This window comes from Carassius gibelio, chromosome B22 (genome assembly GCF_023724105.1).
Source record: "Carassius gibelio isolate Cgi1373 ecotype wild population from Czech Republic chromosome B22, carGib1.2-hapl.c, whole genome shotgun sequence".
Lineage (NCBI taxonomy): Eukaryota > Metazoa > Chordata > Actinopteri > Cypriniformes > Cyprinidae > Carassius > Carassius gibelio.
This window is the reverse complement of record NC_068417.1, coordinates 35,615,501-35,632,405: the sequence shown is the minus strand read 5'-3', so window position 1 is coordinate 35,632,405 and position 16,905 is coordinate 35,615,501. Positions and strand designations below refer to the sequence as shown.

Below are 16,905 nucleotides of genomic sequence, written 5' to 3'. Positions count from 1 at the left end.
GTTTAGATTGATCCATAATCAATGCTGGCTATTTCAGCATCCAGATGTTTTGAAGTGTGTAGTGTGTAGCGGACATGACCGTAAACCAGACTAATTCAATTACTGATTTAATTAGCTTGGTCTGATTTTAATTAGCAAATGTCTTATTATTCTAATTAACTGTTTAAATGTAAGAATTTGACTCAAAAGATGATGGACACCTTAAGGAAAAAAAAAAAAAGCCCATAAAAAGGTACAAATCAGTTTAAACTTATTGGAAAAGATTGGTTTCTCGTCTATGGTATTCTTTAAGACGCCAGCAGAATAACACTCAGCAAAATATAATCTAATTATGATTATCAATATAATCCCCAAAAAACAGATTTTCTTTCTTGATATCGCGCACCCCAAGCTGAAAAACTGCATAAGAGATCATGACAGAAATTTCCATTACCTGCCGAAACACTAGGCAGAGTCACGAAAGGACGCCAATAAAGCAAGTGCCACAGGGCACGATAGGAGGAAGTGATCCATCTCTTAATGGGACTAAAATCAACTCCTGAGGACAAGCGCTTCAGAAGACTCTCTGTAAAGCGCTACAGAGGAATGGGTGGAATCTCGTCTGTGTATACATTAAGGGCTGATTAATCAGGGTTACTGGAAAGCTTTTAGAGAGCGGCTCATCCCGATGAGGTCTGTTTATAATGAAGCACAGGATGAGACGAAGGGAGCGTTGATGAGAGAGAGACGGCACCATACCTGAACAAGATGAATCCAATGGACTCCACAGCAGCCCTCCGAACATCGTCGTTCACATCACTTACCTGACCGGAAGAGACACCAGAAATCAGAGCCCACATATCCACAATATCAATAGAAGTCCTCCTCATACAAGCTAACCCTCAATCCCTTAGCAAGCAAGGTTTGGCATGAGTTATTTTTTTTTAGCTCTTTAGCTGCAAGTACAAAACGACTTATGGAAGTGTCGCCATCTGCAGGAAATGCAGGATAGACGCCCTGCTGAACAAAAATAAACCTCAAAAAAAGGAAAGAAAGACCACCTTATAACTGTTAGCGTTTAATACTACTATTGTTGGTAACGTTTGCTAGTGTAAGACTCACAGCCACGTGCAGCAGACGTCGGATGGCTTTGTTGTTCCCAGAGCCGCAGTACGCCATGGCCACGGTGTACATTCCAGAGCGGCGCAGGATGGGGTCCTGTCGGGACAGGGAGATAAAACAGAAGCTCAACGCACCGTCTGCACTGAGGACCAGAACCTCTTAATGTATTCACAGAGTAAACATGGCCTTCTGGAAACAGTTAAGACTGCTAAGAATGTATTCTGCCTGTTAGAGGCACAATTACGATTATACAAAATAGTCTAGAAAACGTTAGGAAACTAGGGGTGTGTGATACAATATCTCAACATTTCCTGGTGATTTTAATCGATATTTTTGTCGAAAACAAAAATAATGACTTCATTCAACAATTCGTCTCCTCACTGTCACCCTGTAGCGCCATTTTGGGGAGTATATCTGGGAGTATAAAACCATTTTTCTAAAAGGGTGCATTGTGTAATTCTTTTAGAAATATCATGATTAAAGATTTTAAATCACAATTCTTTGTCATGTTTGTTTTACTATTTGCAAGTTGTTTGAGAATCACAGATGATTTTTCTTTTTAAGATACAATTAAGTTTATGTACAGAAATAGTTTTGACTTTTGAAACTCAGTGCTCACCTTATCTCTACACAGGCTCTCAATTAGAGCATCGGCCTCTTCCATCCGTCCATACATCACCATTGCGATGCCGACAGCCAGTCCACGCAGGATCTTCTCATGCTGGGTCTCCTGAGCGTAGCCCACCATGTCCTCAATGGCCTGAGCCGACTTTGAGCCCAACATCACCAGCCCCAGAGCAAGACCAGACGCCTCTCCTGTGACAACACCAAATAACACGATGAGAGCGAGCTTGACGTAGAATTACAGACCCAATGCTGCCCATTTAAACTACTAGAACTACTGATAAAGGTTCACGTTAAATAAGATGAACATGCTGCACGTGCCTGTTACTGCGTCATCTTGATAGAGGTTTGATTTGAGCAGGTCGTAGACGTCTTGGCGAGCAGTGCCCAGGGCAGCTAACCCGAGACCCAGGGCGCCACCGTGTCGAACAATCTGCACAAAACAATTCGATTTAGAGAGTTATTCCTGTTTTCTGGAGTTGGCGAGCAGTGAAACTTTATTTGAGCGTGATTATGCACATACATCATTACTGGCATTCTTCAGCTGGCTCAGAAGGTAGTCAATGATGTCCCCTCCGTGATTAGCATGGATCAGCCCGAGAGCGTACAGCCCTCCTCCTTCCTGATAGGCTGATCCAGGGGAGGTGTCTTTGGGCAGGTAAGTCGCCATTAACTGTAGTGCTTCCTTTTCATGGCCCTGGACACAAAAGAAAATTTGAAGAACATAATATATTCCGGTAACTTTCTGCAGACGAAATATAAGCCTCCTGGTATGCTGAAATGTCTCATTGTTACGTGTTGCAATAACAGGGCTGCATGCATTAATATAATGTACAATGATTGTATAACGCAAGTTCACGTGCTGAGACGCGGACATGCTTTTCCACTTTTAATGTGCACTTGGAAAAGCAACATACGCCGAGCATCTTCCCTTGTACTGACTTACAATGAGAAGCATTTCTAAACCTGCTGTCACAAAAGAGAGAACATTATTAGTTGTTTTTACTTCACAACATCAGTCGGGTGTTTGAAATAATATCTTTTTGTGATCTGATGTGGCTTCTTGTCTTGTCCTGATAGAAACATGCTAATCATGCTAGGAACATGCTAGTAACATGCTAGTCACTAGCTAATCATGCTACAAACATGCTAGCAACATGCTAGTCACTTTGTAATCATGCTAGAAGAATACTAGAAACATGCTACCAACATGCTAATCATGCTAGAGACATGCTAGCCGCATGCTAATCATGCTAGAAAAATGCTGACAACATGCTAATAATGCCAGCAACATGCTAGTCGCATGATAATCATGCTATAAACATGTTAGCAACATCCTAAAAACCTGCTAGCAACATGCTAATCATGCTAGCAAACTTGCTAATAATGCTAGAGACATGCTAGCCGCATGCTAATCATGCTAGCGACATTCTAATCATGCTAGAAACATGTTAGCAATATGCTAATCATGCTAGTAACATGGAAGGGACATGCTAGTCACTTGCTAATCCTGTTACAAACATGCTAGCGACATGCTAGTTACTTGCTAATCATGTTAGGTACATGCTAGTCACTTGCTAATCATGTTAAGTACATGTTAGCAACTTTGCTAATCATGCTAATGACATGGTAGTCACTTGCTTTTAATGCTAGCAATATGTTAATCACTTTCTTTTTTAAACTTCTTAACTTTTCAAACTTTTAAATCTTTTTAAACTTAAAGTTGTTTTTACATTTCATCATTCAAAAGTTTAAAATTATATATTTTTATTCAGTTACACCAATAGCGATGCCTTTATCTATATTAGGGATTTCCTGGAAAGTCATCAGTGTTACTTCTGTCATGCAAATGTTGAGTTTCTGCACGGGGGGCGCTCTCTGGCTATCAGTATGAACGAAACACGCATTACATGCGTTTATAGCGCTCAATAATGGTCAATCCATCCTATTTGGGCTAAAAAAAAATTCATCTGTCAAAAGAAACTAGTTTGTCATTTAATAATCCACAAACAAACATGTAAATGAAAAATGTTAATAATAGAAAACAAACAAAAAGCAACTGGACATGTAAAGCAAAAGCAAGCAAACATCTTAAAAGCGAACAAATGCAAACAATCACCAAACTGCTCCTTTTCGTGGAAGCATCTTGAGCATAAAGACAATGCTAACCTTATGGATGACGCCAAGACTGGCTGTTGCTGTAAATTTGGCCCAGTTAGTTGCTCTTGCCAGCCACTCCAAATTCTCTCTGTAAAACACAACGGAGACAGCTGTCATAATCTGTTTTCTTGTTATCAATATCATTAGGGATTAGCAAGACGAAGCATGTGACTGTGCTTTACCGTAGAAACTGGTCACTCGTTGTTCCCGTGTGCATGAATGAGTTTGCTATGACTGTTGCTGTGTGACACACTGAATTTCGCACCGCATCCTGAAAAAATGAGTCAATTAGCTTACCAATTAGAGTATACCAACATCTAGGATTAGATTCATGTGACATTTGCTTGAGCTGATATCAAATACCATTAGAGTTATAATCCCGTTCCAGAGCTGGATTCTCACCTTTGTGTTTTTGAGGATCATCAGGTCTGTGTTGTTGTTTCGGATGAGGAACTGAAGGTGCAGCTCGATGGCCATTTCACCGCTCAGTATTTTGATCATTTTTGAGTTCTGGTCTTTGGGCTCACCCTTCTATTTGAAGACAGTTAAATACACTTTAAACATCGTTTTACACGAGACAGATACATCAGATGAGCTCAAAGACTCACCACGTCTGCAGCTTTTCCAGCCGGAGAACTTCCCGCTTTATCCTCGGTCTCCATGACATCGCTGAAACAATAACAACATATTAAAATCATCTTCCGAATCAAATTAGTAAAGTTTCTTACAATTCAACCATAGCACGCAGTGGAAAAGCGCCAACATAGACTGAAAGATATGATTTCTCTCAACTCATTTCTCAGTTCGTTTGCACCAATATGCAAGCGGTAACATGTGTACCTGTCTCTCTCTTGGGTGGGCACGGTGCCGGTGTTGGTGGACCCGGGCACGGCGGGGATGGGTGTTCCTACGGTCCGCAGGTTCTGGATGACAGAGGACAGGAACTGCTGGCTGGCGCTCTCGTACAGGTCAAAGCAGATCTGATAGGCCATCAGGAGGTTATCATCCTTCACAAGCTTCTCCAATATATCGCTCACAGCTTGAGGGTCGTCCAGGAAAATCAGACACTAAGATGAAAAACAACAACGTCAGAGAGGAATCCCTGAACGCACAGAGGGATGAAGATCAACCCGCTCAGGACAGGTCACCTGGCAAACGCTAATGAAGTCAGGCTTCTCCAGGTTCATGTACAGCTTGACCAGAACTCGGAGAACGTCGTTACGAAACTTCTTGTTCTGCATGAGGGACATGCAGATCTTCAGGCTGTAGGCCAGCAAACCACCAATGTCCTTCTGTGGGAAAACCAAACAAAGTTTTGGGGTGAACAATCCCTTTGAGATCGATATTCAATGTGGGACTCTGTAGATTAGTAACATACAGATTCCAGGATGGTTTTCTCGAAGATGTCCAGGCGGCGGGTCTCCAGCGCGATGCCGATGGCTTGTTTGTACATGTGATCGCCCAAGCAGCGCTGGAACATCTTGTTGACGATTCCCTCCAGACGAGGATCGATGCTTTTCTTCTCCTCATCCTCTGGCAGCTCGGCGTTCTCCACGCGCAGTTTGGTGTAGTGATCGATACACTTGGCTGATGGTCACAGAGACAAGGGTTGGTAGGATTCATGTTTTTGAAAGAAGTATCTCATCACAAATGTGATTTACGGATTAACTGTGAAGTTTAACCATCATAGAGTGGAAGTTTATCATTTGCTGGTGTTCTGTCTCGCCAAATTGACACATTCAAGCATTTTTAAACCGTTCATGTGGAAGAGAACTCGAAACGGGACTTCCACGTTGTTTTCGGTTCAAACAGCCACTGGTGTGCGCACATGCAGAGACAGACGCACTTTAAACACCAAATGTATTCCTCTTTCATGTCGCTTTGCGCTTGAACGGACACATTCACACAGTTATGTTAAAGGGTTACTCTTTACGCTCAAATCTGCTGAATGGAAGTATTAACTGCTATCAAATGAGTTTGATAGCGACAGCTCTTCACTTACCAATAATGGTCTCCACATACTCTGAATTGTCACTGATGTTGAAGAGGTCTCCAGCGCCGAGCGCGTAGTTTAAGGACTCCTCAAAAGCGCCGAGGTGGTAGAAGACTTTGGAGGCCACCAGTGCAGCAAACTCTCTGCTACAGAACGTCTCGTCCTCGTACAGGACCTCGCTGACACACAAACACTGAGCTCAACACATGCTCTCTACACATTCACATGACACTCTTAACCACTTTACACTACAACACTATCATTGGAATGCTGATATACTTCTCCATTACATTTTTTAAGCATTTTTAATAATAACTTCATATAATTTTAATTTAAAATGATATAATATAATATTAATTTACTTTTAATGATATTATATAAATCATTACTATTATTATGATTATTAATTACTAACTTTTACACTTAAATAGTAGTATTATAAACTGTATTTTTTATACAAAATATAAATTGCCATTAATAAAATCATAAAAGGAAATAAATCGAGAAACTAAACTATTGCAATAATGCTACAGTATCGTAAAAACACAAGCAATTAATAAAAATAAGAATTATTACCATTCACAACAGACTTTTTGATTTAAATTATATTTTAGATAATAATAAATATTACTATTCCAGTAATACTATTGTTCTGTAAATAAATACTCAAATTATTATCGTCAAAATTACAAACAAAACTTAATATATTACTATTTCATTCATAGTATTAAAAGACAAATTAACTAATAATACCAATAATTCGTAGTATTAAGTATTTAATTAAAAAAATCACCAAAAAAGTATCACTAATTTCACTATTACTAATATACTGTACAATAAAAATGAGTATTTCATAATAATAATGTAGTTTACAGAATAGCTGTAAAATTTTAATATTACCACCGTTTTCCTCTATATTCCTGCAGTTCACACGGGGCACACTTTACATTAAAATAATATTAATAATAATAAATCTTATTAATAATTATTACTATATGTAAAAACCACACCCCTGATTAAACAAGTTTTAATCAAGAATTGCAATTTTATGTGCAATTCTCTTGAAAACAATCAGTCGATGTTACTTACATCTTGTCCACAGACTCTGAAATCTCAGCCCAGAAGTCATTGACAATAGAGTTGAGTTTATGAAGAGCAAACTCCTTTAAAACAAAAACAACAGACTGTTAATGACACCTGAAGTTAATCATGTATCTGATGTGTTTGACAAGAGCTGGTCTGTACCTTGAGCTGCGGCTCGTCTTCATCCAGGAGGGAAATAATACCAGCTGCACCACAGACAAACACCATCAGTACAGTAACGGTTACATACAGAGAGAGAGATATACAGATACAGTCTTCTTTTGCTCCCTATCCATCAATATGACAGTTATATCGGTCTCTTTCTGCCAATCCTTCTCATCTTTAATGACAGTGACATGATAGATCTGCTACAGAACGAGTTCAGACATCGGTTTCATTCACACATAACATATACATGTATTTCTGACATGTTTATACAGTCAGGCGCAAATAAAACATCCGGTTTTTAATAAATCGCGCTAATTCGTTTATTTTCGGCTGATGAGGTAACGTTAACGTTAAACAAACCACTTCTGTCAAAGTCGTTAGAAACATTAGCCAACAGTTACACTCTCAATCACTCCTGTATGTGAAAGCTGAAGTAGTAAGTTATATATTAGAGCACATTTATTGTTATAAAGAACAAATGAAGCGCTAGCTCGTTAGCCGCTAGCTGTGTGACTCAGCTAAATCAAACGCGCTCGAGCTCGTGCACTCACCGGCTGAAGTGATCATGTTTGTCTGTGTCCGTCACCGGATCTCCTCCAGCACAACGATTTTAACACACAAACAGTGAGAAGAAGAAGAAAGTCTGTTTCACTCTCAATGAAACGGTGTGAACGGCGAGCGATCGACTGCTATTACACAGCAGCAGCAGCGGCGGCGGATCAGACTCATCTCCGGGGCGCGCCGGGGCTCCGCCTGAACCGATCATTCGCCGTTTACTGGGAAACCACATACTACAGAGTACGTGGACGCGGCTGTTATCAGATGTTACAAAATAGTTATTTAATTGGAAATAGCAATTATTTTTAAATCAATATTTTAGGTGGGCAGGAATAAAAACGAACTGTTTCCAGACAGGCTTTTTGGCGGTCAACCCTACAGCGGCTCTTCTTCTTCTTCTATGGGATTTTACGACATCCAATAAGTTGCATTGCTGCCGTCTATGGATGTATTACTCTATTGCACGATTTACTTTTATACAGTCCAGTGTCTCGCTTATCCCTACTTCTAAAATAGTTTTCAGAGATATTTCTTCCAAACCAATTTCTCGCAATTCTCCGAATAAATCTTGTCTTTGAAGGTCATATTTTCTACACGAAATCAACACGTTCCACTCTCTCAGGTTCCAAACATGAACACAAGCCACTCTTTTGATTTTTCCCAAAATAAATAAAGTGTTATTCAAAAATGTGTGCCCAATCCTCATTCTAGAAATAATAACTTGTTCCTTACGACTTATCTCTCTCTATTATAAATATTAACTGAGTCCGTTACCCTACTAGAAAATGAGAACAGATGTGTCTCCCTTTGATTTCTTGCTCCCAAAACTGTTGTCATTTTTGTAAGTTTCCTGCCATACTATACTTTTACCCTTCGCCTTAGATAGATTTAGGTTTACATCTATAGTCTACTTTTGAGCAGCATCCTTGGCCAATTTATCACCTTTTCATTTGATGCAATATTGGGACCCATATAAATTATATTTCTACCCCTTTTTCACATTTCTCTCTACTCGGTGGTCAAACACATAAGAGCTTTTAAATCGGAAAATAAAAATACAAAATACAATAAAATAATAACAAAACAGCAAAATAAAATTGCTAAATACAATTTAAAAAAAAATAGAAAAAACTAAAACAGCAAAATAAAATTAACAAAAATAGCATAAAATACAATAACAAAATAAAATAATAAATAAAAAATTAACATTTATTGTGTTGATTTTAGTCACTTTAATAGTTACAATTATATTGTTTTAATTTAACTTACCTTCCCCCGTCCCAATTTTTTTTTAAGTATGTTTTTTTAAGTTCTCACATTTCAGTGCTTGTTATATATGCTCTATATAATTGTGTATGTGACAAAAAAAAAAATCTTGAAAATATAGGCCTATTTTAACTATTGAAGTGAATGACCTCTCCAAACGATTCAGTGCGCGAGTGATCAGTTCGAATCATTCAGAATGAATCATGAACGGATTCAGACCACTGCTATCGAACTTGATCAATTCATTGAAGAGAATCGACTCAAATTAATCACTCGCTTACAAACACTGAGTCAATATTTCAGTTTGTAAACAGCGTGCAGAAAATTGTTAAAGCCTATTCTGTAGCCACGAAAAAGACGACAAACGTCGATTCAACCGAAACCAGTCAAACACATACGTCCAAAAATGCTTTGTGTATGAATGCCAAGTAGTCTAACATAAACTCTTCCGTTTTCATTTATTCACCAATGTGTCTGGTACAGCACTGAACGCTTTTTAAACAGCTAGAATGCGTCACATTTCTTGTTTTCTTCAGAATACCTCATGTATTGGTCGAGTCGATGTAACAACATGTTTCTTTTATTTAAAAACAACAGCTGATACAGTAGTCAGTCACAGTGTTCAGGAATGGTCACATTAGATTATTTAATACTAATAAACTCTGTATGTTACTGTGATAGTAGTGATATATCCTTCTGAGATAGCAAAAAAAAAGGCATCATGTATAATGCTCTAGCAGCCTTTCGTTGCCTTCATTTCTCACTTCTCCGAATCTTCCTGACTGGTTAGTCATAGTGCAAGAGTATATGACCTGTGTAGCACACATGCACACAGATTGAGGCTTGTTCTTCATCTTCATTGGTCTATTGGCAAAGCCGGCATGGCGTCAGTCTGCTGTGGGCCGCGTCTGCAGTGGGATTCCTTCCTCAGTCACATTCGTATTGGCTGGAAGAGTTAAGATTGCACGATTAGTTGATAGCTAAACAAACAGGTTTCAATCTGAATGCTAATGAGCATCCTCAAACCTTGCTGCCAACTATTGGTGTTTAGGTCAGCTTGTCCTCTGTGTGTCTTTCTGAAGAGTCCCGGGAAACATTTCAGTGGCCAAAACAAACTGCTTTTACCGCCAATGGTGCTATCTGCAACATAAAGAGCCATTGAGAAAGGACTCGTTAATCGCATTCTTTCTTTCTATTTTCTAGGGGCCTCTATTCATTATAGTCCCCCAAATCATGTGATTCGGCTGGAGTTGTGACCTACATGAAGCTGAAAGATGCTAGATGGGCAGCACACTCAGGTTTTTGAGGCTATAATGCCACAAACTACTGTCTAGATAAACAGCTCACTGTATGCTAACATGCTAAAACATGCTGATGTTCTTTTGGCAATGATACCCAACAATGCTGTCTTAGTAGGTTCCTCAGTACGTTTCTAGAAGATAATTGGCAAAAAAAAGCTGTCTAGCTAGGCAGCGAGAAACAAGCAGGTCGCAATGATGACCAAAGTCCAAGTAGTTTTATGACACCAGAATCATATGCAAACGTACAATTGTCGTACGAATGCTTGAAAGACTACCCCTAAAGCTAACCGTCAGTGGGGCATAAGCAGATCTACGAAAACGTATTCAATGAAATTGTATGAATACATAAGAATTTTCATGTTTTCCAATGTAAATAAGCATTCTGTGTAAATAGCTAATCATGCGCAAGATGCTTCAAAAAGACGCAAAGTGATCAAGCGTGTACATTTATATGAAAAACAATAGAAAAGCAGTGCGGCAAAAGGCAAAAAACGTGTTGTTGTCATAAAAAAAACGCAACATGAGGGGGTGTTAAATTTGGTAAATGCCCATTCGAACCAATGACGATAACTAAAACGATATCAATGAACGATTATCTTTCAAAATATATGGACGTTCACACTATAGCTATATGGATAACAATTGATACGGAGGAAAAGTGATTTTTTTTTTTTTCGGCTGATGGACGATAAAAACTTTGACAGCCAATCAGAATTCAGTGACTCTGAAGAGCTCGAATATTTAAAGGGCCAGGGCATGCTTATAATGTACATAACAATATTGCGCATTAAGGAGGACACTAATATAATTAACATTATAGTTATATTTGTAGCTATCGCAATTGTAATTTTTTTTTTTATTGAAGTTCAGTACATGTGTAAGAAGACAAGCGCAATTGCCAAGTGTATAACGTTAAGTCTAGTGCACGTTTGCATAGAAAAACTATTTTACAATTTCGCACAATTCATACAATCTCAGTCGTGATTTTTTTCGTACAATCTGCTTGCGCCGCACAGACAGTTAGGTTACCGGGTGGGGTTAGGGGTGGTCCATCATGTTTCCTTTTTTCAAAAAATAAAATAAAATTTCATACTTTTCCGTAATAATCACATCATACAAATTTGTACGAAATCGCCTTGTCGTAAAGCACATAATATCGTGTTGGACTATGACGCCCAACAGACCTGTGGAAATCGAGCTCTTCACAGCCCTGCAGGTGTTCAACTTGATCTCCTGTAGCACATCCGGGGACTTTGTGACGTAACGTCCGGTCCATATGGCCTGCGGGGGGTGGTTAATGAACACCGCTCGCAGGGATCGATCCAGGAACTCCACTGAATCGCGACTCAGTGATTGATCAGAGTCAGTGTGAACGAGTCCCAGCAGAGCAGGACGGAGCGCGTTCCTCTTGATCCGAGCTCTCACGTCCTTCAGAATCTCCCTCAAAGACACGCGATTCTCTTTATGACACACATAATCGTGTTTGAAGATGAATATGATCACGGCGCACTGAATGGCTCTGTGTTTTCCGCCGCTGAATCGGCTCGAGCTCACGGTTCTGTTCTCGAGTGGATCTGGTTTCTCGCTCTTGCAGAGATCGGATGAATTCTGTTCGGTGTGCGATTGGTTATGGCTGCACACGTTTGTTTGGATTTTGATTTCGCCGTTGCTGTTGCTGGTTTCCTCGCGCTCCCCGTTATTAAACATGTCCGCGATGAAGTCTTGTAATACGTTAGTGTCTCCATCGGGTCCTCTCACAGCGCTGATTAAATGAATGCTACTTTTTCCACCGATCTGATGCAGAATTTGTTGGAATGAATTATCACGCTCGCTTTCTGCAGCCATTGCCGTCTTCACCGGACAGCTCGTTTATTTATGTAGGAGTAGACAAAGTTGTCGACACACAAAACTTATTTGGAAAAACTCCCACGAGAGCATTTCGACGACGAAACCTCTCTGTGAAAGTGGACGTGTCCCTCCGCCTCGTGTGTGGGCGAGGTTTATTTACACAAGATTGACAAGCTGGCTGTGAAGGTGGAAGTGGTACGCGTCTTCTGATTTGCTGAGCACGTGTGTAGGCGGGGCTCATGCACACATGATTGACAAGCGTGTCGAACGGAGTTAAGGAGGAGATGCTCCTCTGATTGGCTAAGCACATCTATGGGCGGGGTTTACGAGACGACGCGTTAAAGTTGAAATATATATATTTTTTGATTATAAAATACTTTTCAATTTGTAAGTTCCTCTTAATAGAATTTTAAAAGTGATTTTCATTTAAACAGTAACTATAAATAACAAAGTAGAGGGCTATTAAAATTTCTGCTATCTTTTCATTGTTTTTTGACTGGATTATTTAGATTAAGATTAGAATGGCGTGGTTTTATAATTTGTATTTATAATTTTTTTCCTTAATTAAAAACTATAAAACGTAAGCCTTCAAAATCTCTATATGTAGACATTAAATTTAAACAGCCCTCTTCTGAATATTTTTAACTCCCCAAAAGACCTAGTTTTGTAATCAATGATGAACCTAAGGCATGGGTAAACAGTCTGCCTGACCTTTAACCAGCTCTGACTATTTGCATTCTACTAAAATGTCTTCTCAAATAAACCATGATGAAATTATTGATCTGATCTGTAATGTTATCATGTTTACTATTCAATATTAAATCCATTAAAACATACTGAGTGATTTTAATAAAATACTTCTGTGTGTAATAATTCCATCATTCAACTGCTCAGTAGCATGCTGTGGAATACATGCATTAAAAATGCTTAGACATGAAGAAACTTGAAACAGTTTTAACTTAGTTTGGTTTTTAAAACAAGAGTATGACAAGGAAATCTATTTACCAAATACCTTATCATAAGAGAACAATGAGATTATCTTGTTTTCTTTTAATTTCCCATCGCTGACTCTGGTTTATCTGCATTTTAAACCTGCCAGGTAGTTTCACAGGAATGTAAACAATGTAAAGCATTTACATGATCTTTTAAATCTGCAGATTGTTACAAGTGGGACTTCACTATATACTGTAACGAATGTCCTCCTCATTAGATGGACTCATCTGGTGTGAGTTTTAGAGTTAAAGATAGAAAGAACAAAAAAAGTTACAAAGTGTTACAGTCCCGGTTGCAAAAATTAATTTACACTACCAGTCAAAAGTCTCGTCTGCTCACCAATTCTGCATTTATTTCATCCAACCTAGGCCTGCAGCAAAACAGAAAAAAGCTACAATATTTTTTGTTTATATTTAACTGTTTTCTATTTGAATATATTTTAAAATGTAATTTATTAGAGAGATTTCAAAGTAGATTTTTTAGCATCACTATTCCAGTCATACGATCTTTCAGAAATCATTCTAATATTCAGATTTTCTGTTCTAAAAAAAGGTGCCTCTGATGAATAGAACGTTCAGAAGAACAGCATTAATCTGAAATAGAATTTATGTTGTAACATTATAAATGTCTTTATCATCACTTTTGATCAATTTAAAGCATCCTTGTTAAATACAAGTATTCATTTATAATTTCTAATCTAATCTGATTTCTCCCCCAAAGCTTTTGAATGGTATGTAGTGTATAATGTTACAAAGGCTTTTTATTTCAGATAAATGCACATTTTTTTATCGTTTTCGGATCTTTCTATTCATCAATGTGGTCAATGTATTCAGCATTTTTAAATTTTAATAATAATAATAATAATAATAATAAATGTTTCTTGAGCAGCAAATCAGCATTTTGGTTTTTGAAGAGACTTTTGACTTGATAAAACACAATGGAGTAACACCAGCAGATGTCACAGCACCCCAAATCATCTTCAGAAATTTTGGATTCTGTGCCTCTCCAGTCTTCCTCCTGACTCCAGACATTGATTTCCAAATGAAATGCTAAATTTACTTTAATCTGAAATGAGGACAGTGGACCACTGAGCAACAGTCCAGTTATTTTTCTCTTTACTCCAGGTGAAACGTTTCTGACATTTTTTTACTGGTTCAGGAGTGGCTTGATACAGGAATGTGACAGCTGTAGCTCTTTTCCTGAAGATGTCTGAGTTTGTCGACTCTTGATGCACTGACTCCAGCTTCAGTCCACTCCTTGTGAAGCTCTCCCAAGTTCTTGAATCAGCTTTTCCTGACAATCTTCCCAAGGCTGTGGTCATCCCTGTTGCTTGAGCACCTTTTCCTACCACACTTTTTCCTTCCAGTCAACTTTCTATGAATATTTTGATACAGCACTCTGTGAACAGCCAGCCCTTTCAGCAATGATCTTCTGCAGCTTCTGTCAATGATCGTCTTCTGGACAATTGTCACACCAATAATTGTGGTTGCATTTTCTAAACTAGCCCAAGAGGTACCCAGTGTATATACTCAAAATTAATCAAACTAATCAAGCTCAAAATGGAATATTGTAATTTTTTTGAGATACTGAATTTTAAATTTTTCTAAGCTGTAAGTCGTGACCATCAGAATAAAAAAAACAAACGAAAAAAACAATCTTGAAATATTTCAGTTTGTGTGCAATAAACCCAGAAAATAAGAAAGTTAGCTTTTTTAATTAAATTACAAAAAATAAAGACCTTTCCATGATATTCCAATTTTTTTAGATGCACCTGTACAGTGTACAGGCGTAAATTAGCAGATAAATTGTTTTAGGCTTGAAGTGAATTTGATGATTTACCGCGTGCTCAGTGTGAAATGGCCTTTGCGCTGTCTACACTGAATGCAACAAAGCGACTGTTGCAAATTGTTTGAACTATATGTTAGTACCTAATAAATAGAATGAGGCGACAGTTTACTGTCAGGGATTTCAATTGTCACATCACCGCATCCAGACAGCGTTACTGATTGTAATAATATAGTAGTAGTCCTGTCGCTCGCATCATGTGTAGACATTCAACAACTTTTAGATTTTGCATAGATGTGAGAGATTTTTTTTTATTATTCACACTGAAAGGAGCAGCAATATTATAACATAAACAACATATTAAATATGTGTGATTTAAATAAAGTGATTGTTGAGTTCAGAATGAAAAAGTGCATGACTTAAAAAAAAAAAAAAAAAAAAATATATATATATATATATATATATATATATAAAATTAACATTTTAATTGTTTAATTGGTTCTTGTAATCACAGTTTATAGTCAAAATGTATCTATAAAAATTTCAATTAAAAACATTTGGACACCTGACAGGACATTTCATTCAGAAATTGTTTGTAGAGGATTGCAGTTTTCCATGTTAGATCCTTAGGTCAACAATTTTCTTGATTTCTTCACAGTAATCCTGATTGTCCCGCTACTGTTTGTGTGCTTGAAAAACTGCAAAGAAAATTGATAAGCACTGTAAGCATTATAATTAAATCTTTATTTATAATGAATTCACCTTATTTTTCCCATAAAAACAGCCACGGCCATTTGTACACTTAATGTACCTGGCATCCAGTGTTATCCTCTTACAGCTATTTTTAGCTATAATATAATTTTAATCTATTGAATTATGTACATATAGATTCCCTAAATGGACATTTGCAAAAATATAAAAATATACAGACTTTCGGGTGCCTTCGAGACTTTCGGGCGCTTTCGAGAATCCATTGTGTGCTCACGAGAAACTATCGCATGCTCATGAGAAACTTTTGCATGCTAACCAGAAACATTTGTTGCTCTCGAGAAACTATGGTGTGCTCTTGAGAAACTATAACGTGCTCACCAGAAACTTTTGGGTGCTCATAAGTAACTATTGTTTGTTTTCGAGAAACTTTCGCATGTTCTTGAGAAACTTTTGCATGCTCACTAGAAACTACTGCGTTCTCACGATAAACTTTTGCATACTCACAAGAAACATTTGTGTGCTCTTGAGAAACTTATGCATGCCCATGAGAAACTATGGCACGATCACAAGAAACTATGGCATGCTCATGTGAAACTATTGCTATCCTATGAAACTATCCTATGCTCACAATAAACTTTCGCATACTCATAAGAAACTATGGCATGCTTCCCAATAAACTTTCACATACTCACAAGAAACTATGGCATGCTCATGAGAAACTTTCGCGAGCTCACAATGAACTTTTGCATGTGTAGTGTATATTGTTAGAAAATATTTATATTTTAAATAAATGTTTTTCTTTTTACTTTTCTTTCATCAAAGAAAACTGAAAAAGTATCAAAGAACTTATAATACATTTGCATATTAGAATGATTTCTGAATGATCATGTGACACTGAATACTGGAGTAATGATGCTGAAAATTCAGCTTTGCATCACAAGAATAAATAAATAAATAATTTCTTGTATATTTTATCAAATAAATGCAGCCTTAATGACCATAAGAAACTCCTGTAAAAAACAAACAAAACAAAAAAAACACATAAGAATTTTATATTTTTACATATTTTCTATACCAATATATGTACCTCAAAATCAGTTTAAAATATCAGAATCAGAAAAAGCTTTATTGCCAAGTGTGTTTACACACACCAATAAGTTGTCTGTTCCCTAATAGTCAACTAAATTTTAGTCAACCAGAAGAGGCTTGGTGTCACAAATCCTGTCCATGGAGGTCACCTGAGGTCACCCTTCTGTTACATTGACTCTCGTGCAACACAAACTGTTGCATGTCATCCCAGACTACATAGCCCAT

At 37.7% G+C, this 16,905-nt stretch overlaps 2 protein-coding genes across 2 annotated transcripts in view; both read right to left on the bottom strand.

The window, feature by feature from the left end:
* LOC127988454 (26S proteasome non-ATPase regulatory subunit 1) overlaps nucleotides 1-7,855 on the bottom strand; it is a 29,106-nt gene extending 21,251 nt beyond the window's left edge. Inside the window, exons 1-16 of the mRNA XM_052591213.1 lie at nucleotides 7,681-7,855; nucleotides 7,124-7,167; nucleotides 6,968-7,041; nucleotides 5,888-6,057; nucleotides 5,264-5,472; nucleotides 5,034-5,177; nucleotides 4,726-4,952; nucleotides 4,494-4,554; nucleotides 4,288-4,416; nucleotides 4,068-4,156; nucleotides 3,895-3,973; nucleotides 2,249-2,422; nucleotides 2,047-2,158; nucleotides 1,721-1,917; nucleotides 1,102-1,197; nucleotides 739-803 (exon numbers count right to left, since the gene is read on the bottom strand). Coding sequence (XP_052447173.1) covers nucleotides 739-803; nucleotides 1,102-1,197; nucleotides 1,721-1,917; nucleotides 2,047-2,158; nucleotides 2,249-2,422; nucleotides 3,895-3,973; nucleotides 4,068-4,156; nucleotides 4,288-4,416; nucleotides 4,494-4,554; nucleotides 4,726-4,952; nucleotides 5,034-5,177; nucleotides 5,264-5,472; nucleotides 5,888-6,057; nucleotides 6,968-7,041; nucleotides 7,124-7,167; nucleotides 7,681-7,696 — 1,886 coding nt within the window. The 5' untranslated portion in view covers nucleotides 7,697-7,855. The remainder of the gene's footprint in view (nucleotides 1-738; nucleotides 804-1,101; nucleotides 1,198-1,720; nucleotides 1,918-2,046; nucleotides 2,159-2,248; nucleotides 2,423-3,894; nucleotides 3,974-4,067; nucleotides 4,157-4,287; nucleotides 4,417-4,493; nucleotides 4,555-4,725; nucleotides 4,953-5,033; nucleotides 5,178-5,263; nucleotides 5,473-5,887; nucleotides 6,058-6,967; nucleotides 7,042-7,123; nucleotides 7,168-7,680) is intronic.
* Nucleotides 7,856-9,517: 1,662 nt separating this feature from the next.
* On the bottom strand, nucleotides 9,518-12,255 carry LOC127988453 (uncharacterized). The gene is made up of 3 exons (XM_052591212.1): nucleotides 11,439-12,255; nucleotides 9,980-10,093; nucleotides 9,518-9,899 (listed from the first exon to the last, which is right to left on the bottom strand). Exons 1-3 carry the CDS (start codon nucleotides 12,097-12,099, stop codon nucleotides 9,841-9,843), a joined length of 834 nt encoding a protein of 277 aa, XP_052447172.1. The 5' UTR covers nucleotides 12,100-12,255; the 3' UTR covers nucleotides 9,518-9,840.
* Between the last annotated feature and the right edge of the window lie 4,650 nt (nucleotides 12,256-16,905).